The sequence below is a fragment of the Chrysemys picta genome, chromosome 12, assembly GCF_011386835.1.
Source record: "Chrysemys picta bellii isolate R12L10 chromosome 12, ASM1138683v2, whole genome shotgun sequence".
Lineage (NCBI taxonomy): Eukaryota > Metazoa > Chordata > Testudines > Emydidae > Chrysemys > Chrysemys picta.
Window position 1 is genome coordinate 2,766,349 of NC_088802.1, and position 25,925 is coordinate 2,792,273.

General features: G+C 53.3%; 2 protein-coding genes across 2 annotated transcripts; both read left to right on the plus strand.

Moving 5' to 3' along the window:
- The first annotated feature begins 2,778 nt into the window (after window positions 1-2,778).
- LOC101953889 (E3 ubiquitin-protein ligase TRIM7-like) lies at window positions 2,779-21,979 on the plus strand. Its single transcript, XM_065564094.1, has 9 exons — window positions 2,779-3,480; window positions 5,214-5,429; window positions 8,781-9,205; window positions 11,034-11,129; window positions 13,028-13,258; window positions 14,010-14,032; window positions 17,267-17,382; window positions 19,055-19,087; window positions 21,453-21,979. Exons 3-9 carry the CDS (start codon window positions 8,789-8,791, stop codon window positions 21,974-21,976), a joined length of 1,440 nt encoding a protein of 479 aa, XP_065420166.1. The 5' UTR covers window positions 2,779-3,480; window positions 5,214-5,429; window positions 8,781-8,788; the 3' UTR covers window positions 21,977-21,979.
- A 728-nt stretch (window positions 21,980-22,707) lies between these two features.
- On the plus strand, window positions 22,708-23,061 carry LOC135974902 (histone H4-like). Its single transcript, XM_065564101.1, has one exon. It carries the CDS (start codon window positions 22,708-22,710, stop codon window positions 23,044-23,046), a length of 339 nt encoding a protein of 112 aa, XP_065420173.1. The 3' UTR covers window positions 23,047-23,061.
- The last annotated feature ends 2,864 nt before the right edge of the window (window positions 23,062-25,925 follow it).

Consider the following 25,925-nt stretch of genomic DNA (forward strand, 5'->3'; position numbering starts at 1 on the left):
TCAATAGAAGAAACCGAGAGCCCTGATACGGAGAGATGCTGGAGCCACGAGTGTCACGTGCCGTTGCCAACATCGTATGTAAGAAACACAGGCCAGATGTCCCCACGTGGGTGATGTTCGCGCTCCGTGCTCCTCTCCAGGGCGGGGAAGGACACACTGCCCGGCATGGGCTCCGTGCACCAGATCCGCACAGCCCAGGGCAGGCGAGCGCAGTCCGGCAGGAGCCCAGCACCGGGCAGCAGAAGCCATAGAGCCGGGTCAGGTCCGGCCCCTGCGACTTCCTCGCCAGGTCACCATGTTGCTGCCGCCAATTGATCCAGCGCCGCCCGGTGCCCCAACGGCCTCCTCCCGCGACATCTCCTGGGCGCTTCAGAGCGGCTGGGACTGGGGCATCCTGCGGGCTCGGTGCCAGCCCCGGCTGGGCTCACATGCCCACGCGCTGAGTCGGGCAGGAGCGGCCCCTCTGCTCCCTGCTGCCTGCTCTGGGCTGCTGGGGGTGAGGCAAGGGGGGCCCCAGACGGGAGATGCAACGATGTGTGTCTGTCCCTCCCTCCTGCAGCCCTTCACCGGCCACCTGCGGAGTCCCAGGCTCCCCGGCCCCAGCCAGCTGGGAGCAGGGGAGCTGCCCAGGGACCGAATGCCGCAGCTGCCTCCACTGACCAGAGCCGCCTCCGGCACCGTGCACACCGGCCCCTCGTGTCTCCAGAGCCTCTTTGTAGCGCTGGATTACCGGACGTTAACGAAGGGCCATCGGGGAGAAAACATCGTGGTTTTGAGGCAGTGTAGTGGGGCGGCTGCCCCATTTCCTGGGTAAACAGGGGTTAAAAGCGGTTTTGAAGAGGGGTAAGGCTGGGACAGGCTGCGTGAGGAAAACAGCCACAGCTGGGGCCACGCCCCAATCAGGCCACAGCTGGCCCTATAAGAGGGCTGGGGCCAGGAGCTGGAGGAGACTCTCTCCAGCTTTGGAAGGAGGAGGGCCTGGCTGCCGAGAGCAAGGGGCCTGGAGTAGAGCTGGGGAAGGGCAAAGGGAGCTGGGGAGCTCCAGCCTGGTAGTCTGCAGGCCTTGGCGAGGGTGTAAACAGGTACTGGGGTTGCGGAGTTGCAGCCCAGGGCTAGGCAGGGGCAGCTGCTCCTAACCCCTTGCCAATGATGAGTGGCCATTACAGATGGCAGTCTGCCCCAGGGAGCGGGGGCTAGATGGTGACTGGCAGTAGCCACTTAGACAAGTTGGGGATAGAGGGTTGGGGGTTCCCCTGGGAGGGGAGACCCAGATCTGTGGGTTACTGCAGTGGGCAGAACCCAGAGACAAAGGGGCACTGCTGGGGGCAGCACCCCAAAGGAAAGAGGCACCGGGGTCTGGGAGGGACACAGGGCCAGCGGCAGGCGAGACACTGGCCAGCAGAGGGTGCTCTGTGCTTTGGAAAGAGCTAATACCTGGATGACCAGCAGGAGGCGCCACGCCGGAGAGTCATTGCATTGCTACAATGAGCGGGTTCGGCTCCCCTTGTTCGAGAGATTTCTCGAAGGACGTGTGAAAGGAAGCCCGTTTCAGGGAGAACGGCAGCACCCAAGAACCTTAGCCAGTCTGTGTCGATGGGAGAGATGCGGATCGGGCTCCTTTTGGAGTTAGTCAGTGATTTGAGGCTATTACTGCAGTAGAAATCTGGCAACACCAACTCCCCGGCCCAGGCGGGAGGCAGAAACCGGGAGGAGTCTGGATGAGCCTTAACTTCCAATTTCCCTGTCAAGGGCCATTGGGAGAGGCTGGGGGCAGGGCGGTCCTGGTGACGCCCTGAGGGTACAGAAACAGCATCAGCCTGGCCAGAGACTGGGAGGCAAGGGGCCCGGGTCAGGGGTGTCTGTCTGTCCCATTACAAGATGTCCACACTGGGTGGGGAGTTGGGTCCAAAGGGGCAGGGCTCTGGGGGGGGTAGGGGCTATAGGCGGAGGGGAGGTATGAGTACAGGGCACTGCAGGGGGCCAGAGGGTTTGGGGGGGGCTGGGTGTGGGGGTGCCAGGTTCAGGGCGCTGGGATGGAGGTGGGGACTCTGGGGGACTGAGTACAGGGTGCTGGGGGAAATCGGTCATGGGCTCTCAGCTCCCCCTTTGCGCCACAGCGGAGATGAGTTTGTGCAGGACTCGGCCTCACTGCAGGAATGGACCTGGTGGGAAATGAAACGTTGGGGGTGCTTTTTCCTTTCCTTACGCTGAAGTCAGCTGGGTTCTGGGTTCACACTGGGGACCCTGAGATCAGAGTCTGTCTCTGATTGCGATCCCTAGGACAGCTGGGTTCTACCCGGCTCTGGGAGGGGAGTGGGGGCTAGTGGTTAGCGTGGGGGGGGCTGGGAGCTAGGTTGCCTGGGTTCTATCCTGGCTCTGGGAGGACAATGGGGTCACCCCAGTCATTCCAGGGTCCTGAGCCCCTCGGCTGTCTGAACCCATTACTGCTCGGAGGTGTTGTTTGGGTGCCCGAGCTCAGGGCGTCTGATCATTTCTCATCTACCCCCTGGGTATGGGGAACCCCTAATCCCTCCTGTTCCAGCACCTCTGGGGGTGGTGGTGACTGTCATAACTATAAAGGGAAGGGTAACAACCCTCCTGTGTACAATACTATAAAATCCCTCCTGGCCAGAGACACCAAAATCCTTTTACCTGTTTTAAAGGGTTAAGAAGCTCAGGTACCTGGCTGACACCTGACCCAAAGGACCAATAAGGGGACAAGATACTTTCAAATCTTCAGACTAACACGGCTGCTACTCTGAAACCTTTCAAATCTTGGTGGGGGAAGGCTTTTGTTTGTGCTCTTTGTTTTGGGGGTAGTTCGCTCTTGGGACTAAGAGGGACCAGACATCAATCCAGGCTCTCCAAATCTTTCTGAACAAGTCTCTCCTATTTCAAACTTGTAAGTAACAGCCAGACAAGGCGTGTTAGTTTTATCTTCGTTTTCTCAACTTGTAAATGTTCCTTTGCTAGAGGGAGGTTGATCCCTGTGTTGCTGTAACTTTGAAACTAAAGCTAGAGGGGTTCCTCTGGGCTCTTTGAATCTGATTACCCAGTCCCCCATGTCTGTACCCAACCCTCCTGTACCCAACCTAATCAGCCCAGCACCCCATAACTCCTCCTCCCACCCACCCCACAGCCTGTACCCAGCTCCCCCCCACACACACACACACTCATTTGGGGTATTGTCAGACATCACCAGTGTGGTGCTCTGTTCTTGTTCGGCTGTGTGCTGCCCTGGCTCTGCAGACCCCGACACAGCAGACCCCAAGAGAACCCCTAATGACCTCTGATAAGGTCCGAAGGCACCTGGACAGGTTGATTGTCAAATGACGCACAGGAATAGTTCCCCACAGACTTTACTGGACATACTACGAATATGTGCCCCTGACAATGGACCGGCTCAGTCAGTGGCGGGACTCTCCACTGCCTCTTAGGCCGGACAAAGACACCGCCCCAAGGGTGAATTCTTATACACAGGTACAAACACGTTACACGTCACTCCTGACGTACAGAGGTGCAGGTGGACGTACCTTGTCCATCATATTGTCCTTTTGCCCGTCTTTAGGCTGGGTCAGCCTGTTCCTTGTTACCTGCCTGGAATGTGCCCGTAGCGGAGTTTTCTGGTACTATCCTGGGACATGTTTATATCTCTAGTGCCCAGGACCTTTTTGGTCTGTGTCTTTCTGCAGCATCAGCCCTTTCCTTGCCAGTGTCTGTGAGCAGGGCCTGTTAGCAAAGTCTTGACCATTACTTTAGCTCAGGCTTTAGGCCTTATACCGGGCCTCTGATACAAGGGTTTATATTTCAGGGCCTCCTCTCACTACACCAGAGGTGGGCCCGCGGGACCGTCCTGTCCGGTCCCTGAGCGCCCCACTGGGGAAGCTTCCCCCGGCCCCTCCCCTGCTGTGCCCCCTCCCCTGGAGCCTCAGCGCTCCAGCCAGACACGCTGCTCTGAGCAGCACGGTAAGGGGGCCAGGGGGTTTGGATAAGGGGCAGAGGGTCTGGGGGGGGGGACAGTCAGGGAACGGGGAGCAGGGGCGGTTGGATAGGGGGTGGGAGTCCCGGGGGGCCTGTCAGGGGTCAGGGGTGTGGATAAGGGTTGGGGCAGTCAGGAGACAGGGAGCAGAGGGGTTGGATAGGGGGTGGGGCCCGGGGGGTGATTAGGGTTGGGGGGGGGTTTCGGGAGGAGGCGATCAGGGGACAGGGAGCAGGGGGGGTTTGGAAGGGTCATGGCTTCTGAGGGGGGTAGTCAGGGGACAGGAAGCAGGAGGGGTTGGATAGAGGGTGGGGTCCCAGGAGAGTGTTTAGGGGCGGGAGGTCTCTGGACAGGGCGGTCAGGGGACAAGGAGTGGGGGACAGGGGGTTGGATGGGTCGGGGACTCTGAGGGGGGTAGTCAGGGGATGGGGAACTGGGGGGTTGGATAGAGGGTGGAGTCCCAGGGGTCTGTCATGGGGCAGGGGTGTGGATAGGGGTGGGGGCAGTCAGGACAGGGGGGTTGGATAGGGGCAGTGTCCCGGGAGGGGGCAGTCAGGGGACAAGGAGTGGAGGGGGGTCAGAGGAGAAGGAGCAGGGGGGTTTGGACGGGTTGGGGGTTCTGAGGGGGGCGGGAAGTGGAAGGGGGTGGATAGGGGGCAGGGGCCAGGCTGTTTGGGGAGGCACAGCCTTGCATACCAGGCCTGCCATACAGTTTTGCAACCTCGATGTGGCCTTCAGGCCAAAAAGTTTACCCACACCTGTACTACACCCCCTATGGCAGGGCCATGGGGGGACAGTAGCCCAGTCCCTGGTGAGATGGCCCAGCCTCAGTTTACCCCGACCCAGCTGACCCAGCTGTCAAACATTAGCCCCTCCCAACATCTGTGGAAATTTCCTGCTTCATCCTCCCCTCCCTTCCCTATTACCGGGGTATTGCAAGGGACCCCTGAACAGAGGGACCAGAGGACCGTAGTCCCATGAGGTTTTTTTCCTGCCTTAAAAGTGAGCGATGTGGGGAGGAGACAGAGGAGCAAGTGGGGCGCGGGTGTAGGAGAAGGGGCAGGGTGGGGACAGGGCCAGTGGTTCCCCCACTTCTAGGGAGCCTCCGGCGCTCCTGCTCCTTGCTGCCCGGAGGAAAGCCAGGCTGGGAGAGGGGAACTAAAAAAGTTGCAGCTTGGTTAAAACCCATCCCCCGTGTCCTTGGCGAACATATCTATTGCTCCCCCGCGTTCAGGACCAGCCTGTGTCTGAATTCTCGGTGATAACGTCGTGTGACGTGGCAGGATTCCAGCCAGAGTGTTTCTGCTTTTCTCTGGCTTCTTGGCTCATTTGCTGTGAACACAACAGAAAGGGGAAATTGGCCCAGCTGGGGTGTGTGTGAATCCTTCAGCCCACTGCCCGCTGGAGGAGCCGGAAGAAGCAGGGGAGTTTCACTGCCGGTTGCCCCCCAGTAAGTAGCACTGATGTTTCTCACTTTTTTCTCTCTCCTGGTTTTTGCTCCGATTCCCTGCAAAGCCCCAGGGCTGGCGCGGGTGTTAAACCCACAAAGGGCCCTTCCGATGATCTCGCCTGCGCAGCACAGGGCTAGAAACTCTCCCCCGGGATCCCGGCCTGCAGCCCGCACTTTAAGATGATCCTTTAGACCAGCGGTTCTCAAACTTTTGTCCTGGTGACCCCTTTCACATAACAAGCCCCTGACTGTGACCCTCCTAATAAATTAACACTTTTTTATCTATTTAACACCATTATAAATGCTGGAGGCAAAGCAGGGTTTGGGGTGGAGGCTGACAGCTCGTGACCCCCCATGTAATAACCTCGTGACCCCCTTGAGGAGTCCTGTCCCCCAGTTTGAGAACCCCTGCTTTAGACCGGCTGGAGCTGTAAACACCCTGTTTTATTTCTGGGAGCAGAGATGGAGCCCCCCTCCTCCTCCATTTCCTGCGGCTGGCGCTGTCACCGCCAAAGCAGGGTGTTCCTCCCAGGCAGGAACCACCTTTTCTGCTCCATGGGGCCACATGGGGGTGCCCCCTTCCTCCCCCCATTTCTGTGACCCCAGAGCTGCGCAGCCCGGCTGAAAAGAGAAGGTTCTGCTCAGCTCCCTGGACTCTGCAGCTGGACACTATCGTCTGGGTGCTTGCGCTGGTCGAGCTCCCTTCTGTGAGCTGGGGGCCATCTTCATTTTGTACAACAATGAGGGCCCGCGGTGGGGTGGGGAAGAGTAGGGGATTGGGGGAAGCGGACGTGGGGGGGGTGCAGGCACAGGGGGAAGAGGCTGTGGGGAAGGAAGGGGGTGGGATGGGGAGGAGATGGAGCGGTGAGGAAGAGAAGGGGATGGGGGATGTGGGGGCAGGGGGAAGAGGCTGTGGGGAAGGAAGGGGGTGAGATGGGGAGGAGATGGAGTGGTGGGGAAGAGAAGGGGATGGGGAATGTGGGGGCAGGGGGAAGAGGCTGTGGGGAAGGAAGGGGGTGAGATGGGGAGGAGATGGAGTGGTGAGGAAGAGAAGGGGATGGGGGATGCGGGGGCAGGGGGAAGAGGCTGTGGGGAAGGAAGGGGGTGAGATGGGGAGGAGATGGAGCGGTGGGGAAGAGAAGGGGATGGGGATGCGGGGGCAGGGGGAAGAGGCTGTGGGGAAGGAAGGGGGTGGGATGGGGAGGAGATGGAGCGGTGAGGAAGAGAAGGGGATGGGGTATGCGGGGGCAGGGGGAAGAGGCTGTGGGGAAGGAAGGGGGTGGGATGCGGAGGAGATGGAGCGGTGAGGAAGAGAAGGGGATGGGGGATGCGGGGGCAGGGGGAAGAGGCAGTGGGGAAGGAAGGGGGTGGGATGGGGAGGAGATGGAGCGGTGGGGAAGAGAAGGGGATGGGGGATGCGGGGGCAGGGGGAAGAGGCTGTGGGGAAGGAAGGGGGTGGGATGGGGAGGAGATGGAGCGGTGGGGAAGGGAAAGAGAGGGGAGCAGGGGAAGCGGGGGAGGAGCAGGAGCCCAGCATGCAGATCCCCTTGGCAGCAGCTGGGGCTCCCCTGTTAAGCAGGCCCATCAAACCCTCACTCTGACAAGCCCCACCTCCCCTGCATCTGTACCACCCCAATGAGCCCCCCGCAGACACCCTCCACACTGAGTCACAACCACCTACACCTGGACCCCCACCCAAATGAACCCCACCCCCCCTCAGCCCAGATACCCCCCCGCCCTGCTGAGCTCCCCCCTGCAGACTCCCATTGCCCCTGCAGCTGGCACCTTCCTGTGCATCTAGATCCCCCACGGAGCTACCTGCACCCAGACTTCCCCCCCACAGAACCCTCTGATCCCCATCTGGATCCCCCCCACACTAAGTCCCTCTGCTAGTGGATCCTGCTGCCAGGCTGAGCCTCCCTGCCCACATCTGGGGTGCCTGGCACAAAAGGGGCAGGGCCCAGGGTGTTTCTGGGCCTGGCCCTTGTGCTGGGTGAGGTTCAGCCTCACGGCCAAGTCCCTGTCCCAGGGGGCGGGGGAGGCTGCAGGGATCTCCCCCCTCAGTGGCCTGTGCTCCCTCCTGCCATGGTGGAGCAGAATTTTAAAATATGCCCAGAATTTGCTGCCAAATTCCCTCAGGAATGTGAGGCGCTGTACAGCTGTGATGGTGGGACTGTGAAGGGGGTGCTGGGCAGTCGGGGATCTGTGGGTGGGGAGCTGGGCAGGGGGTGTGGTGTGCAGGGTGCAGTGCAGTTGTGATGGGAGGTCACCGGGAGGGGTCTCTGGGCAAGGGGTGCTGGGCACAGGATCTGCGGGGGAGGTCTCTGGGCGAGGGGACGCAGGGCGTAGGGATCTGCAGGGGAGGTGTCTGGGCGAGGGGGCGCCGGGCGTAGGGATCTGCAGGGGAGGTGTCTGGGCGAGGGGGCGCTGGGCATAGGGATCTGTGGGGGGAGGTCTCTGGGCAGGGAGTGCTGGCTGGGCACAAAGATCTGCGTGGGAGGTCTCTGGGCGAGGGGGGTGCCGGGCATAGGGATCTGCGGGGGAGGTCTCTGGGCGAGGGGCACGACGCGTAGGGATCTGTGGGGGAGGTCTCTGGGCGAGGGGCACGACGCGTAGGGATCTGCGGGAGAGGTCTCTGGGCGAGGGGGGGCCGGGCATAGGGATCTGCGGGGGAGGTCTCTGGGCGAGGGGCACGACACGTAGGGATCTGCGGGGGAGGTCTCTGGGCGAGGGGCACGACGCGTAGGGATCTGCGGGGGAGGTCTCTGGGCGAGGGGCACGACACGTAGGGATCTGCGGGAGAGGTCTCTGGGCGAGGGGGGGCCGGGCATAGGGATCTGCGGGGGAGGTCTCTGGGTGAGGGGACGCAGGGCGTAGGGATCTGCGGGGGAGGTCTCTGGGTGAGGGGGCGCCGGGCGTAGGGCTCTGTGGGGCGGAGGTCTCTGGGTGAGGGGGTGCTGGGCATGAGATCAGGGCACTGGGCAGGGGGGCAGTGTGGAAGGGACACGCTGGGAGCGCAGGGCTGGGTGGGCCAGTGTGCATATAGCAGTTGTGGGTTTGTAAACAGTGCCCTTGTGCTGGGCTGAGGGGGGCTGCTCCCGCTGCGCCTCATTGCCCCCAACTGGCCCCTCGTGCTGCGGACCACCCCCAGCACATGCCTTATTTCCCAATGGGGGTCCACAAATATGTTTCGCGCTGGGCCCACAAAAAGTTCATCCGGCCCTGTTCCAGCCTCCCAAGAGTAACATGAGACAATGAAGACACAGGAAATGTCTGGTCGGTGTGCAGAGTTCAGAATCAGCCCATTTCTGAGAACAGGAAAATGAAACTAAATTCCTCTCTTCTCTGCAGAACCAGCCATGGCTGTCACAAATCCAGCACAACTGCTCCTAGGTGAAGTGACTTGTTCGGTGTGTCTAGATTATTTTAAAGATCCAGTGTCTCTAGATTGTGGGCACCATTTCTGCCAGGCCTGCATCACTCAGTGCTGGGAGGAACTGAGTACAAACTTCCCCTGTCCTGAGTGTAGAGAAACCTTCTCCCAGAGAAACTTCAAACCAAACAGTCAGCTCAGGAATATTGTAGAAGCTTCCAGAAAACTTACACTGGAGCCAACAAAAGAACCAGAAATTGGGACAGTGTGTGAAAAACACAATGAGGATTTAATAGTCTTCTGCCAAGAGGATCAAACACCCATTTGTTTGGTTTGCCACCTGTCCCGAAATCACAGAGAACACCCTGCGGTTCCCATAGAGGAGGCTGCTGAGTATTACAAGGTAAGAAATCATGGGACGGTGTAAAAGCTGGAACGTCCAGGAATGGCATTTTAATAAAAAAATTATGGCAAAAAACGGTGGATACAGTTAGACCCCCTTATAAACAATACTTTAGCAATGAGAACAGACTTATAACACACTGTTATTAACCTGTTCTGGCCCCAAACCATTTTTAATACCATAAGGACCCAGAAAAGTCAGTTCTGAATTGCCCAGGGGCTGAAATGTATAACCTATAGCCCAGTACTATTACAGTGGAACTGCTGCTGACCTGGGACAGATTCTGCTAGAAATGAAAAAACATCTTGTGTGCATGTGTTGTGCACTTGTCATGAATCAGTGCAGACACAGGAATTCCCAGATTTTCCTGAAAAAAGGCACAAGAAGGGGGAGAGGAAAAGTCTCCTGGCTGAAATGTAGCACACGAACAAGTGTAGTGGGCTTCAATATTGTCACCTCTTAAAAAATACCCGTAACGTCTGGAAGATCCCAACTTGCAGAGATTTCAGAGACCCGGCAGTACTGACACACAAACCCTTCCAGGGGACAGTGAAGGTCATACACATCACTAAGCATTGGGACTAATTCTGCTTTTCTGTTTTTCATACAGTATTTTTTATTTGTTGTGTATTTTTGGGAAGAGTCGATCCCATATGTGCAGCTGAGACATTAGAGTCTGTTATTTTTCACTGGTAATTTTTAGATAGGCCTAAATGTTTCTGCTCCACAACTTTTGACAGTTCATATGACAATGTACGGATATTTTCTCAAGGGATATTTTCTCCTATTCCTATAGGGCACACATGGGTCAGGTGTTTCATCTTGTCCCAAATAATGAACAATCACTTTGTACACATTTCCACCAAGAACTTCATATCCGTATCAGTGGCACAAAACCTCATCTGTATCGATCAGTCTTTGGAAATATCTCTTCCTTACCAGAGGATCCCCCGTTGGGAAAAGATCAGGGCCAGCTCTAGGCACCAGCAAAGCAAGCAGGTGCTTGGGGCGGCACATTTGCAGGGGCGGCAGGGATCCAGCCTGGGAGCTGAGAACCAACAGGGGGCCCTGGGAGCTGTAGTTCCTTGGCTAGCTCCCTGCCTATAGAGCCAGCTCTGGAGCAAGGAAAGAACTACATTTCCCAGCATTTCCTTGGCCGCTATCAACAGGAAAGGGAGGGAGTGAAGTAGCTGAGACATGCTGCAGCTTGCTGTGAATGGAGAGCTGGCTGCTAGAAGGATGCCCTGTGAATGGGGGACAAGTGTGCCCAAGGAGTAGAAGGCTTTGGCCCAGATATCCCCTTCAGAAGACATCCCCAGACTGGATTAGGGATACTGGTGTGACCTCACCTTGCAGCCCCCAAAGAAGGAACTGGGTGGACTAAATGGACAGTGCACCTCTGGATCTGAAGGCTAGCAAGGGAGGTACGTGGACCCCACTAGAATTTAAAATGAAAAGTAAGGGAGGGGAGGCTCTCCTAGAGGACCTGGGCAGCTTTAGATACAGTACCAGGCATGTTGGAGGATTTCCACTTCTGAGCCATGGAAGCAGAAATGGACTTTTCCTTTCCAGATTTAGCTAATATTCAGAAAGGGAATCTAGCACCTGCCTTCCAGATTTGAACACCTCAACATTCAGGAGTGCTCAAGCTCAGTTTGGGCAGCTGTTACTTCATTTCTCCCAAATCAAATCTACTGATCCACTGTAACTTGCTGTAGAAAAAGTAGGATAAAATGGAGCAAGAAATGCTTTTTTTTTTTTTAGTTTTATTTGTTTAAAAGGAAGACAGTGATATTGCATTGGCAAATTCCAATTTTTCTTTTGTTAGGACCAAATTCGGAGCCGTTTGAAGATTTTGAAGAAAGAGAGAGACGCGATTTTGTCATTTAAATTGAGTGGGGAAAATAAAAGCCAGGAACTGCTGGTAGGTGCCGTTATTACTCAGAAGCAAATGTGCACAGGGCCATTATCAACACATATCATAAGACAAATAGCGAGTAACATGTACTCATCCATGAAAGATGATCACTTCTTCTCATTGTAAACAAAAATTGTTCTGCTTTAAGTGAGAGTAAGCTAGAAAATGCAGCATTGAAGAAAGTTTTAATAATTCAAATATTTTCACTGATAATTAGAGTGTAATTTGTTTACTTAACAGTAGTTTCTCCTTTAGTCTTTCAACTAAAGCTGGTTGAACATCTTCAACCAAGAAAAGCTTCCTGCAGATAAAAAGGTTTAGTAGAAAACAAATTTTTTTCATGGGGGAAAAGTCACTTGCAACAAAATTTTCAAGTTTTTGACAGGAAATTTCAAAATGAAACAAACATTTTTGTCATTTTAAACTGAAATTTTCATTTTGCTTTTAAAAAGCCGAAAATTTTTAAAATGTTCGTGTTTGTTCTTTATCTCCTTCTTTCTCTTTTTAGTCCTCTTTTCTACTGAATGCACTAAAATGAATAATTTCCAGGGTTTTTTTCTTTTTCTTTTTGCCATTTTTTCAGAAATGGGAGCTCTTTTGAAGAGGTACAGAGAGGAAGTACTAAAAAGAAAAATAGGGGGAAATGAACATTATTTTGTTCCATTTTAGGAAAAGGGAGAATGAAAAATATGTTGAGGTAACTTTTGAAAAATGTCACATTTTTCTAACAAATCAAAAGAACTTCCATTTGGAAAACAGAGAAATGGAAACAACTTTGAAATTTCAATTATTTTTGCAAATTTCCCCACCCCCTAGTTTTTTGGCCAGCTGTACTCAGAGCCGGCTCTAGCTTTTTTGCCACCCCAAGTGGTGCCAAAAAAAAAGCCCTTGAAATGTGCCACCCCAGGAATGGCGGGAATGCCACCCCTTCACTTGCTTCCTTTGCTGGTGCCTGGAGCCGGCCTTGGCTGTATTTTCAACAGAGATAACCACAGCTGGCCAATCCGTGCAGCTGCTCTAGGAATCTGCTGCCCCAGAGGAGGAGGCTGGTCACTTAGTGCCTAAGACAAAGCACAAGGACGTCATTGGAAAGACTCTGGGTCAGTTCCGTGAGCTTTGGAACAGGCCATTAATGGTATCGCTGCTAGACATTGCCATGGAGAAGATCTGGGTTCCAAATCTGGTCTGATTTCCTTGCTCCTAGGGTATCAGGGGCCAGAGAGTGCTCCAGAAACAGCATAAATTGGTGGACTTCTGTCCAGTTCACATGCACTCATTCCTAAGCAACCTGCAAACTCAGATTTGCATGTACAAAAAGGGGTCTTCCCAGCAGCCCAATTTGTGCTCAAGATCCCTGTGTGGCTTAAAATCCAGATTTATGGTGTGCCAAATTTTATGTATCCAAAACTGTTCTCAAAACTCATGAGAGGAAATGATGGAGTTCAAATTTTAGTACTTTTTTTTAAAGGCCATTTATGTCTCTATGAATTTGTGGACAGATTGTGTTCCCCAGTTCAAGTCTAGTGCTTCTTAGTTTGGGTTCTGCTGTTTCTTCTACTAAAATAATCCTTGTCAGTGCCGTTCTGAATCCCACAACCGCTGTGCTTCCTGTTATTGGAAGGATCTGGTTTTCTGGAAGCCACTGATCACAGATTATCTAAATCCTATAAGACAAATTTATATTCTAAACACCAGTTAGGACTCTTGAAAACCTATTGGACAATCTTCTGTCTAATGAGCACAGAGTATGTTCTCCATAAAATGTCAGAAGTTAAATTCTGTGGGGTTGCAATGACATGCTGCCACGTGCATAAAATATCCCATTGCTTTATAAAATGTCCCATGACTCACTCCGTAGTTTTGTCCTTGACCTGTGATTTCTTGTTCGTATCTTGTCATTTCAGAAACAGCTAGAAACTGAGAAGCAGAAGATTGTGTCTGAATTTCAGCAACTGCGTCCGTTTCTGGAGAAACAAGAGCGACTCCTGCTGGCTCAGTTGGAAGAGTTGAATAAGGAAATTGAAAAGAGGGGGGCTGAGTATGTTGCCAAATTATCTGAGGAAATATCTTCTTTCAGTTCCCTGATCAGGGAGATGGAGCAGAAGTGCCAGGAGCCAGCGAGTAAATTCTTGCAGGTGAGATGGTGTTAGATACCGTAGGAGCTGTTCATTACTTATGGTAGCCTGAAAGTGTAAGTAGTCGTTAGAATTCCAAAACCCTTCTAATGATTTTATTTTTCAAAAAATGCCTCTAACTAGCAAAAAAAAGAAAAAAAGGCTAGAAATAAAATGTACCAGCCTGGACGTCTCTAGTGGCTATCTAGGGTCAAATTCTCAGTTGTGACCAGTATCTGCTGTGGGCAGCATTCTTCACTCCTCAGGTTTCCTGTACTGAACCTGGGGTGTAGGATAGTGATTGGCCCTGTGTTACTCTGTACCCCACACCTATTGTTCTCTCCCAGCCCCAATTTCCTGTGGATGTCAAGAACCCCACAGGACGGGCCTTCAGAATGTTTGTGGGCGAGTGGGGAGAGAGTTTACAGCAGGTGGGCAGCACATTCTCTGTTGCGACCGGTATCTGCTGATCCTTGTCCACCACATCACAAGGCTGAGCCCTCTGATTCCATGTGCCCGCTGGTTATCCAAATGTCATTACACAAAGAGCCTGTGAGCCCCCAGTACAAACTTCCTGGGCCCAGATCCTGCAGTCAGAGCACTTCTCCAAAGCTGCAAAGGCAACACATTTAATGTTTTGTTTGCATTAATAAATAACAAATCATTTCTCTTTGAACCTCAAACTGTGAAGACAAAGCGAGTTCCCTCCAGAGCAGGAGGGATCCTTAGTATGAGATTTGGGACTGAATTTCCTTTTATCTTTCTCCTCTAGGACATCAAAGGCACCTTGAGCAGGTATGTGGCTCCTTCTCACTCTCCTTTTCACTCCCCAATGCAGGGAAGGGATTTTGGACATGAGACCTGGCTCCCCATGGTCCAGCAGTGCAGAGTGTGGGGCCAGTTCCCAATCACCCTCCGTTAAATCTAATATTGGGGCTGTTGTCATTCTGACTAGACTCCAGTATAGAGCAGCCTGAGAAAAGAGAGATTTACCTACAGACAAGGTATTGATTTGTAGTGTAGCTGCTGGAATGGAGACCTCAGGAGATTGGGGATGGAGAATGGGTCTCTCATTTCTAGGTCATAGACTCCAAACTCACCTAGGTTGGTAGGGATGGAAAGTCAGGGCCATCTGATGACTATTCAATGAGCTGTTTATTAATTGTTTCTTATTATGCAGTGAGCTCTATCCGTGTGCTGGGCGTGGCAAGAGATATGATGGAAGAGACATTCCCGGCTCTAAGGAGTTTATAATGGGCTATTATCAGTAGTACTATGGCAGTGCCTAGAGGCTCAAGGCAAAACCAGGGCCCAACCTGCTGGGCACTGCACAGACACACAGACAGAGACAGTCCCTGCCCCAGGGCGTTTACAGTCTAAATAGACACAAGACAAAGGGCGAAGGGAGGAAGAATTAAAATCACTTTAAGGAGCCATTCAATAAAGACGAAGTGCTGCACTTTGGAAGGAAAAATCAAATGTACAACCACGAAATGGGGAATAACGGACTAGGCAGCCGTACTGCGGAAAAACATTGTGGGGGGGAGAATGTAAAATGGATCACAAATGGAACGAGTCGGCAGTGTGATGCTCTTGTGAAAAAGGCAAATGTCATTGTGAGATGTTGTCCCAGGTTGCTGTATTCACCGCAGGTGGTGCCGCCTCCTGGCTGTTCGGGGGATTAGCTCTCTTCCAGGGCCAACCCCTCCCCTTGCCGTCTCTCCCCCGTTGTCTCTCTCACTCTGCAGCCTCATCTCTCACTCCAGGAGCTGTAGCTTCTTCTTCATGACTCAGCCTCCAGCCAGGTCACTAAATGGTTTCCCCTTCTGGGGTACAGAGTCTCACTGGTCCCACTGCCCAGGCAATGCCGCTCCATCAGTGGCTGGTGGGGAAATCGACCCCGCCCACTGCTCCAGGGTCCAGCCCAGGGACCGTACCACACGCAGGCAAGGTCTGCTCTCTCCCTGGGCTGCTTCCTACTCACCTCCCATGGGCTTTCTTCTCCACCCTTCTCTCTTATAGGGGTTAGACTAGATGACCCTGGCAGTCCCTTCTAGCCCTGTGATTCTAAGTACTCCCTTCCCTCAGGGCCAGGCTCCTAGCAGGCTATTCTTCCCCTGGGTTCCCTCTTTCCCTTTCGAATGAACACAGGGGGCTGCGGACTTCCTCACTGCAGCCAATTTGTGTTGCCAGCTTCCTGGCTTTATACTAGCCCAGCCCAGTCCACACCTCCCAAACTGAGCTTCATCGTCCAATCAGGGGTTGCTTCTCTGGCCTAAACCACTCATGTGTGGCCTGTCTCCCTAATCTCCTCTTTCTCAGCTTCCTTCACTCTTTTTGGGGGCTGATGTGGGGTGAACACCCCAGCACAGATGTATTAACAGCAGCGTCATATGTAAGACACAGGAGGACGTTGTTCCACCCTTCTTGCCAGGGTGAGGACTCAACTGGAATCCTGTGTCTAGTTTCGGGCACCGCACTTTCAGAAAGAGAGCAACAGAAATGATCAGAGGTTTAGAATGGATGAGCTAGGAGGATCGGTAAAAATAAATGGGTGTGTTTAGTGTAGAGAAGAGAAGACTGAGGGAGGGCCTGATAACCGTCTTCAAATCTGTCTGAGGCTGTTCTACAGAGAGCAGTGATCAGTTGGTCTTCAAGTCCCCTGAGGGCAGAACAAGAAGTAATTGGTTTAATTTGCCACAAGGGAGATTTACATCAGTGTGACGGGTTCCCGGGGCGCAGCCTGGACTGTGGGACTGGGGAGCCCTCCAAATCCCCAACCTGGGCTGCCTCTCGCACTGTGATGCTGATGTCAAGCTACAAGCCTGACAGGCCCTGCGCTGACACAGACACCTACGGGCAGGGACCCGCCCACCTGTGTTACATGAATCCTCTCCCAGCCATTGATGAACCAGCAATAGAAAGCGCCAACCAGTTCCCCCCAGCTCCAGCCCTGCCCCCCAGAACTGCACCGACTCACACTGCTCAAGGCTCCCTTGGGCAGTGCAAGTTCATTAAGTCGTTTGCCGTCCCTCAGTGTGGAGTGGACACATGCTGGCCTTTGTAAGCTGAGAACCCCTGTGCTAGTGGACTGACCATTTCTTTTTCTGTGGGTGCTCCAGCCCCAGAGCACACACAGAGTCGGTGCCTATATATCACAGATCCTTAAATTTCACCCAGTTATTCCTGTATTCAGCCCAATAACTTGTATTTGACTAAATCCTAGTTTGCATTGACTAACGCACATTCCAGAAACCTAGTCAGTCTAGATTTGAAGACATCAACAGACAGTAATGCTTGAAGATCCCTAGAAGTGGGGGGGCCAGCAGTGTCCAAACCATGGGCCCACCCCTGCTCCACCTCTCCACCCCCTGCTCGCTCATCTCCGCTCCCTCCCCCCATCACTTGCCTTTAAGGCAGGTACAAAGGGAGAGAGCAGAGCTCTCCCACTTTTAAAAGTGATGGGGGCCATGGCCCCCCTGTTCTGGCACCCTTGTCAAGAGATGGACAATCCACCACTTCCCTTGGCAGTTTCTTCTAGTGGTTAATCCACACAAACTCTTAAAAAGGTCTGTCTGATTTCCCATTTGAATTTCACTGGCTTCAGCTTCTAGCAATCGGTCGTTGTTGTGCCTTAGTTGCTAAATTCAGGAGCCCTTTAGTACCTAGTCTGTTCTCCCCATGATGGTATTTATACCCCACACTCAAGTGCCATGGTTCTCTCAGTGCGAGGCATTTTTACCGGCCCTCACATCAGTTTTGTGGGTCTTCTCTGCACCGGCTCCACTTTCTCAATGTCCATTTTAATATGAGGACACCAGAACTAGATGCAGTTTTCCAATATCGGTCTCACCAAAACGAAAGGGAAGCTTGTAGTGTCACAGCTGGGATTGGACCTATTCCTGGGGCAATAGAGACTTTAATCCTCCAGGATCTGCTGAGCTACAACCATTCCTAGAATAAAATACATTTTAGTAAAACACAAATATGAACAAACTCCGCAATGAGTAACACTGGGTTGTTCTTCAGATGCGAGAGGGAGAAGTTTCAGAACCCAGTGGCCTTTTCTTCTGAATTGAAATCGAGAATCTGGGAATCTTCTCAAAGAAATGCATCTCTGGAGACCATAATGAAGAAATTCAAAGGTAATAAAGAGTCACCTGGGGAATTTTCTCACCTATATTACACTGATAATTGACAGAGCTGGGGAAATCTCCTAGGGACAATGATTGTGGATGGAGATAGTGAACTAATCATTTGGAACCTACGAATTCCCTCCTCAGCTCTCAGTACAGCACATACACACTGGGTTAGGGGCCTACATACGGACTCCCTGGGGGTTTTCCTTTCCTAGCAGCTGTGAACGTTAACCTGAGCTTGAGCTTCACTGTTCTTGCAATACGTTTGTTTGGATTTTCTGTCTGCAAGGCCTCCGGTGTCACCATAGTCCCTCTCTCGCTTTACAGCAGGGCTGGGGAACCGTCTTTTCATCATGGGCCATTGACCCACAGAAAAAAATCAATCATGGGCCACTCACCTGCGAGGGGGAGAGAGAGGGGACGTGAGGACTTGGGGCTTTCCCCCACAGCAGGCCGAGCCGGCGTTCTCGGCTGCAGCCCCATGGGGGGTTTAGAGGCAGTGGTGCTGGAACAATTTTTCCAGTGGGGGTCCTGAAAGCCAGTGCTCCCCAAACTTTTTACCTGGCACCTCCCTTACCCCTGTCTGTGCCCCCTCTCCCCAGAGCTAAGGCCAACACTGGGCCTTGGATCCAGGAGGGTGGGGCAGGATGCGGACAGGGGTAAGGGGGCTGAATCTGAGACCACAGCTGGGGGCTGGAGCAGAGCCCTGGGTGTGGGGCCAGCAGATGGGAACCCACCGGGGGAAGAGCCCCAGGCGGGGATCCAGTAGCCATCCTGGGACCCTGGGCACAGGGCCGGCAGCTGGGCCCCATGCAGAACCTGAGGGGTGTTGCAGCAACCGCCACTCTCCTAGTTCCCAGGGCTCTGTGCACAGACCAGGGGCTTCCCCCCCGTGGCAGGGTGAATTGGCGCTTGTGGCTCCATCCCCGTGGCGGGGAGGGGAGTGGTGCTGCGGGACACATGAAATTGAGCAACAGGCCAGATCTGGCTCACGGGCCATAGGTTCCCCACCCCTGGTTTAGAGAATCTCCACCTTTTATCCTCCTGAGCTGGAGAGAATGAGACCCCCACGGCTGTCAGGAAAGATGAGCCAGTACTAGTGGTTCAGGGGCAGATGTAAAGTTGATTGAATGCTAAGCAGTGAGACAGTGTCTGTGTGTGGGTCTGTCTGTGAGTGATGTGTTGGTTTCAGAGGGTTTCTCTACACAGCAATTAAACACCTGTGGCTGGCCCGTGTCCCCTGACTCCGGCTCACAAGGTTTGGGCTTGGGCTGGAGCCTGGGCTCTGTAACCCCCTCCCATTGCAGGGTCCTAGAGCCCAGGCCTCTGCCCGAGCCCCAGCATCTACACCGCAATGAAACAGCCCCAGTGCCCGAGCCCTGCGAGCCCAAGTCAGCTGTCTTGGGCCAGCCACAGGTGTTTAATTGCTATGTAAAACGTATCTGGGTCTGTCGTGTAACCTTAGGTCATGTCCTACGTTTTTAATGTTTGTGGTTATTTTGTAGTGATGTGTGTAATGGTTTGTGCTGGTCTGAATTGCACTTAACCTCCTTAACTAGAACTTCATAAAGTTTGTTTTCTTTTCATTTTGCTTTTGTGTTAGAACATTAACAGTGTGAATATATCCCTAAACATGACAACCTGACATTTCATCTTTTTCACCCATTTCTCCCTCTAGACTCTCTGTCGTCTAGACAGCGCTTGAACAAAGGTAAATTTCTCGTATCAAAGGAGGAGCGAAAACTTTCCTATGCATTATGGTGGCTCATTGGCAGTTCAGGTTTTGTTTCAATTTTGCATTTGAGAGGAGCTGACCACCGTATTACTGGTGGCTGCCCAGATCTTTCTTAAAAACAGAAAAGTCTATTCTTTTCTCTCTTAGAATTTAGAATTTGTAACTCGTGGTTGGGGTAACCAGATGGGCTGGGGTGGGGGAGAGCAGGTGAGCAGTGGATCTCTGTAGAGATCTAAGAGTTTAAAAATGAGCCTTTTGGCAAATCAGAGAGGAACATGTCACCTCATTCTCTGAACTCTTTATGCACATACATCACATCCCTGGCAATATTATTTTTATTATTATTAGCAAATGCACAAGTGGTACAGTGAAGAATGAGAAAATTCAACGTAGAAAAATGGACATTTCTGTTTTATCCCTACTTTATAAGTCAAAAGAAAAAATGTTAAAAATGTCCAAAGGGGTTAGGTAGACATCACCTATTAGCAGACATGCCAACTCTCGTGAATTAATCGTGAGAGATGCAATTTCTGAGTAAAATTATGATCACTCATGATCTCGCAATAGAGCTTTGGCTGAAAAAAAAATCCCGACATTTGAGAGTTCTAAAAATGAGGCTTCATTTTACTTAGAAATCCTGTCAGCTGCCCTGGGCGCGGCTGGGGCTCCCTCTGTCACCACCCCAGTGCAGCTGCTCCCCGGCCAGCCTGGGAAGTGGGAGAGGGGCCCCCACTGTAGCCCCCAGGCCTAGGGAGGGTGAAGAACCCGAGGAGGAGCAGAGGTGAGGCTGGGAGGGCTTTATTATGGCCTGGGGGCTGCAGGGGGCCTGAAGTGAGCGGGGGGCTGATGGGCTGGGGGGGCTGTATTGCTGGTGGGTTCTGAGCAGATAGGGTGAGTGCTGGCAGGGTGAACTGAGGGCGGTGGGGTAGGGATGCTGAACTGATGGGGCGGTGATGACAGGGGCTGGGGACTGAATTGTGGGGAGGTGTTGGATGGGGACAGAACTGATGGGGGGGCTGGGGAACAGGATTAATTGCTGGGCAGGAGATGGGAGGTGAGAGCTCCTGCAGCAGGAGCCAAAATCACCTTCTCCAGGACATGTGGGCGAGTGGGCGACACCGATTGTCACATGCGCACACCCTGGGGAGGGGCCAGGGGAGTTCAAACATCCAGAGACTGACCTAGAAACCACAATAGAATCCTTTAAACATGTCGTGATTGTTGGGCCAATCTCATGAGATTTGATCCCTTGAAGTCGGCAATACTGTATTAGCCATTGCATAGCCTTGGGGCCAGCAGTGTGGAGTTTGGAAAGTCCCCGATAGCCCAGCACAAGCCGAGCAGCCGTTCAGTAAGTGTGCGGTGTCCTCACCCCCCCGCAGCTACACACAGTCATGGGGGGCCAGTGGAGTCTCTATAAAAGCAGGTTTTCTAGTGCTCAGCTGGCTGATCGTTGGGGGGGGGGGGGGGGGGGCTCTGCAAGGAGACGGGCTGTGCAGAGTCGCATCATTGCACAGGGGGACGTTGGATTCCCTGTAATCTGCTGGGAGCCTCCTATGATGCCAGGGTCTCTAATCACATCTGTGGGGAGAGGTGGGTGCAGGTGGGGAAAGATTCCAGGGCCTGATTGTCATCCCTTTTGTGCTGCTCTGTCAGAGTAAAGGGGCCTTAATGTGCCTGGAAACAGACCCCAGAAAATAGCTCCTGGGCAAGGGAGCCCCCCCCCCATCCATGTGAAGTTGACACAGGGACTCCTCAGCAACTAGGGGGGTGCGGGGTCTAGGGCGGAAGTGAAGGATTCGTCACTTCTGGGACTGACCGCGCCAGTCAATCGCACTAGCCCATGGGGCCCCCCCAAAGTGCAGGGCCTGGAGCAGTTGCCCCAAATCGCCCTCCCCAAGGGACAGCTCCGCTGGGGACATAGACAGGATGCATCACACTTGGCTGCTCTCTGCTTTGCAGCCCTGAGGCCCCTGGAACTAGGGTCCAGGGAGACTAAAGGAAGGACAAAGGTGCCTTAAACCCACCTCCCTCTAACCCCCCTTGTCTTTTCCCCCAAGCACAAGGATGGAATCACTGAGACTCAGACGCTGGGTCTGGGGGCCTGGCTCAGCGGAGCTGATCCTTTCACTCTGTCACTGAACTGGCTCTATCAAGGGTGTGAATCTCCCCGGCACATGGCTGAGATCTCAGCGCTGCTCCCCAGGCAGAGCTGGGTAAATCCTGGAGGCAGGAGGTTGCCTGATTCACTCCCCAGCTGGGGCAGGTTCTGTCACTGACATGTTCAGACCCTGCCCCAGGGCTGAGCTCTGCCCTTCACGCTCTGATTCTCTCTCTGCAGCGAACGTGACCCTGGATCCAGACACGGCCAATCACCGACTCACCGTGTCTGCGGATCGGAGAAGTGTGAGATGGGGGGAGACAGAGAAGGATCTGCCCGAGAACCCTGAGAGATTTGACGCTGATTTCTGTGTGATGGGCTGTGAGGGATTCACTTCAGGCAGACATACCTGGGAGGTGGAGGTGGAGGGGTGGGGATTCTGTTTTGTGGGGGTGGCCCGAGAGTCTGTGAGCAGGAAGGGAGAGATCAGCTTTAATCCTGAGCAGGGGATCTGGGCTGTGTCGTGCAGTGAGGATCAGTACTGGGCTCTCACGTCCCCTGAGCAGCGCATCCCCTTGTCCCCGAGCCGGGCACCCCCCAGGATCCAGGTTCATCTGGACTATGAACGGGGGAAGGTGGCCTTTTTCGATGCTGGTACCGGGGACCCGATATTCACTTTCCCGCTGGCCTCTTTTGCTGGGGAGAGAATCCGCCCGTTTTTCTGTGTTGTTGGTGTTAGTATGCGGCTCACCCTGTGTCCCTGAGGTTCCCTGTCTGTTCCCATGAATCAGGCTCCTCTAGCCCCCACCCCCCTGATCTCTTTGACCTGGAGGACTCAGCCAGTCTTCCCCCCCCCCCCCCGCCACGGCACAGACAGTACTGAGGTGGGGTGAAGCTCTGCCCGTATATCTGGCTGTGGAGGTCTCTGGGAGGTGCTGTAGACTGGGTCTCTATGCTCCTAGGAAGACAACTCTGTGTGGAGTGTGGGGGGTCCCACCAAGGAAGGAGGGAGCCCCCTTATGGGAGAGGGACGCAGCCAATGGCCAGGGAGAGACCCCTCAACTGGGGGAGAGCAGGGGAGAGGACTGGCTGAAGGGGCTGGGGGGAGGGGAGAGCAGGGGGAGGCCTGGCTGAAGGGGCTGGGGGGCGGGGAGGGGAGACAGACCAGAGGGCAAACCAGGCGTCAGGCGGGGAGAGGTTCCCAGGAGATCAGGGGCAGGTATCGCAGGGGAAGCAGAGCTGAGTAGGGAGAACCCAGCTGCACAGACAACGTCCTGCCCCTGGGCTTGGGGGACACAGAGGCTGGGGACCCGTCGGGCCCCCCAGGGTTCCACCAATCAGAGCCCAGGACTGGAGTCCTCTGCTCCCCTTCAGCGGCTATTCTAGCAGCGTGAGCAGGACACTGGGTGGTGGTTCAGACTGACGAGCTCCTAAGTGCCCTGTGGGCCAGCGTTTGAGACTTGTTGACACAGCTCTGTCTATAACTCTAGCCAGTATGTCAGGTCGTGGTAAGGGCGGCAAGGGTCTCGGAAAAGGGGGCGCTAAGCGCCATAGGAAGGTGTTGAGGGACAACATCCAGGGCATTACAAAACCCGCTATTCGTCGTTTAGCTCGTCGTGGGGGCGTGAAGCGCATTTCGGGTCTCATTTACGAGGAGACTCGGGGGGTGTTGAAGGTCTTTTTGGAGAATGTGATCAGAGATGCCGTTACTTACACCGAGCATGCGAAGCGGAAGACTGTGACTGCCATGGACGTTGTTTATGCGTTGAAGCGCCAGGGTCGTACTCTCTTGTTGACTCTTGAGAGTCGCCCACTTCCACCTTCATTGAATTAGCTCGTTAGCACTGACCCCCCCACTCGGTAACGCAACTCCCATCTGTTCATGTGCTGTGTGTTTATACCTCCCTACTGTATGTTCCACTCCATGCATCCGATGAAGTGAGTTCTAGCCCACGAAAGCTTATGCCCAAATAAATGTGTTAGTCTCTAAGGTGCCTCAAGAACTCCTCGTTGTTTTTTCTGATACACGCTAACACGGCAACCCCTCCGAAACTCTTTGAGATCTGTGGTTCCTGACACAGATGCAAGGGAGAATCGGACACTGACCTGTGGGCCAGGGGGTGGGGGTGCAGGCTCTAGGATGGAGTTTGGGGACTGGGGGCTGTGGGGATGGGGTGCAGGCTATGGGAGAGGGTATGTGGGGAAGGGGTGGGGGTGCAGCCTCTAGGAAGGAGTGGGAGGGGGTATGTGAGGAGGGGGTTCGGGCTCTGGGAGGGGCTTGGGGAAGGGGTGGGGGTGCAGGCTTTGGGAAGGAGTTTGGGGTCTGGGGGTGTATGGGGCAGAGTGCAGGCTCTAGGAGGGGGTTTCGGGGTGGGAGGAGGTATGTGGGGAGGGGGTGCAGGCTCTGGGAGGGGGATGGGGGTTGCGGCGCTTACCTGGGGCTCCAAGGTGGAGCGGGTCAGATTCTTTGAACAACAGAATTCTTTTGGAGTGTTATACACAGCTGAAAACTGTGATCCTAATGATTTTTTAAAAATATCCCATGTTACTAATTAATATATGGTAAATTGTTAACATGGGAAGAACTTTACCACGCATGCTGTTTATTTGTTCAGCCTTTCAAATAGAGCTGGATTCCAGACAAGTGATGGCCATGAAGTTTTAGAATTAGTTTGGGGAGCGGTATTGGAAACCATTAAGGCCAGATCTTTGCTATCTGGTATAGTTCCGGCTCTTCCGAGGGCTCCCATTGACTCGTAAGTAGCAAGCACTAGTTGTGGTGCTTACGTGTTTTGTTGTTTTTGTGGATACAGACTAACCCAGCTGCCCCCTGATACTTGGAGGATGAAGACCTTATTTGCAAGCTCTGTGGAGCAGGGATCTATCTGCAAACTCCGAAGCCATGTGTCAATGTGCTCCAGGGCTTCTACTCTGAGTTTTTGAGTTGGTGAAAAACACACACACACACACACACACAAAATCTGAAACTAGCCTGTACAGGGCTCTGTTGCCCTTCCACAGTATGGGTCCCAGACCCTCATTTAAAATACCCATCACCAACCACTTGATGTTTTCCTTCCCTTTGTATTTTCAGTGTTGTCACGTGTTTGTTTGTGGGCTGGTTTGCTGTCTGTGTTCCTTGATTCCTTATTTTTACTGTTCTCCGTGTGCAGTATTCATCAGATTAAGAGCTGACGACCCAGAAAAATTGTGTAAGGCTGTGTGAATACCTTTTACTCTCCTTTCCAGTATCAGACAATAGTCAGGATATTTGCGAGGAGAGCGTGACTATTTCTAGTGGACTCATAGCTCTGTTTAGCATCTTAAAGCTGAGCTGTGTGCGCAGATAATACACATGCGAGAGGGATAGTTTTGTGAACTGCAAGAGCCCGTAGCATGCTAGTGTTTTGTCAGTTGCTTCATTTTTTCAGAGCCGCTTTCCCTAAAGCTGTCGTGGTCTCTGGTAGGAGTAGGTTATTAAAGTTGGCCTCTGGTGCATAGTTTTTATGCTTTTACTTAGTGGCCATGGCTTCATTTTAATTACATAGCTGTTTTCATTAGGCCATATTTTGATGTGTTTCCAGCTTGAGTTGTTAGAAAGGATGATAAAATACATGTGAACAGGGCGGACTGGCTGGCCTTCAAGGGGCAGCCCTCCCTGTTATCTGGGAGGGTTAGGGGGGCTGGGAGCCAGGACTCCTGGGTTCTATCCCTGGCTCTGGGAGGGGACCAACCAGATGGCCTTTCTGTCTCTGGCTGCAACACAACTTTTGAAAGCTACCTCTGATCCATTCCCAAATCCCAGGGAATCTCCCTGTTGATTCTGGTGAAAATTGGAGAACGGAAAAAGCCTGATTTCAACTAAAATGAGGCCCAAGGTGCATGCTGCCCATGGTGCTGGAAGAGGAAGGTCTCTGGTGCCCTCTGCTGCTTTCTGCACAAATCGCTCACTAAAGGGTGGTGTAACCTTTGTGAGGGCTAGAGTTTGCGTCCCTGCTCTCCTCCTCATCCCTAAAAACGCCTCCCAGGGAAAAGCACCTGGAGACCCAGAATTCAGTCACTGGGGGGTTTAAGTGAGGATCGCACAGGGCAGCCTCCCCACATTCAAATCTGGAAAAAGAACAAGAGAGATGGAACTTAAAATAACGCTTCAGAGAGAAAATACTCGAGAAATGGTAGGGGGAAGATAGAAAAGAAAAGCCCCTTTTCTCAGAAGAGCAGACTTGGCTCCCTTCCGTGTCTGTCACCAGTGGATTTAGCTCACAATAAGGGCGTTCCTCCCTCCCTGTGGGGTGTAATAAAAATGAAGCAAAGACAAAGTAATATGGTGCAAACAAAGGTAAGTGTATTCAGGGTACAGGTTCGGAAAAATGGGGGGAAATGGGGAATGAAGAAACACAAATTTAACCCTACAGTGACTCAGTGACTGGCTTTAGGAGCTTGACGCTCAGACCCACAAAACCTCCCTTGGCATTCAGAAAAACAAGAAATGAAACCCCAACACAGAAACCTTTCCTAGGATTGAGGCGCAGTGGACACAGCGCACAGGTGCGAGGCCCAGGACCTTCTACTCTCCGGCTGATTTAGAGCCTTCGAGGAGGACCACTGGGGAGACCTGACGACTTGGATTTCGTCGCAGGCGGGGAGACCCTATGGGATGATGGACACCAGGAAAGCAGGACCGGGTAAAATGGATTTGGTTCGCTGTGGCGG

Coding starts and splice junctions, on each gene's coding strand:
- LOC135974902 (XM_065564101.1), top strand. CDS start 22,708: ATGTCAGGTCGTGGTAAGGGCGGCAAGGGTCTCGGAAAAGGGGGCGCT.
- LOC101953889 (XM_065564094.1), top strand. CDS start 8,789: ATGGCTGTCACAAATCCAGCACAACTGCTCCTAGGTGAAGTGACTTGT. Junction 13,259..14,009: donor CAGCGAGTAAATTCTTGCAG/GTGAGATGGTGT, acceptor TTTCTCCTCTAG/GACATCAAAGGCACCTTGAG. Junction 14,033..17,266: donor ATCAAAGGCACCTTGAGCAG/GTATGTGGCTCC, acceptor GTTGTTCTTCAG/ATGCGAGAGGGAGAAGTTTC.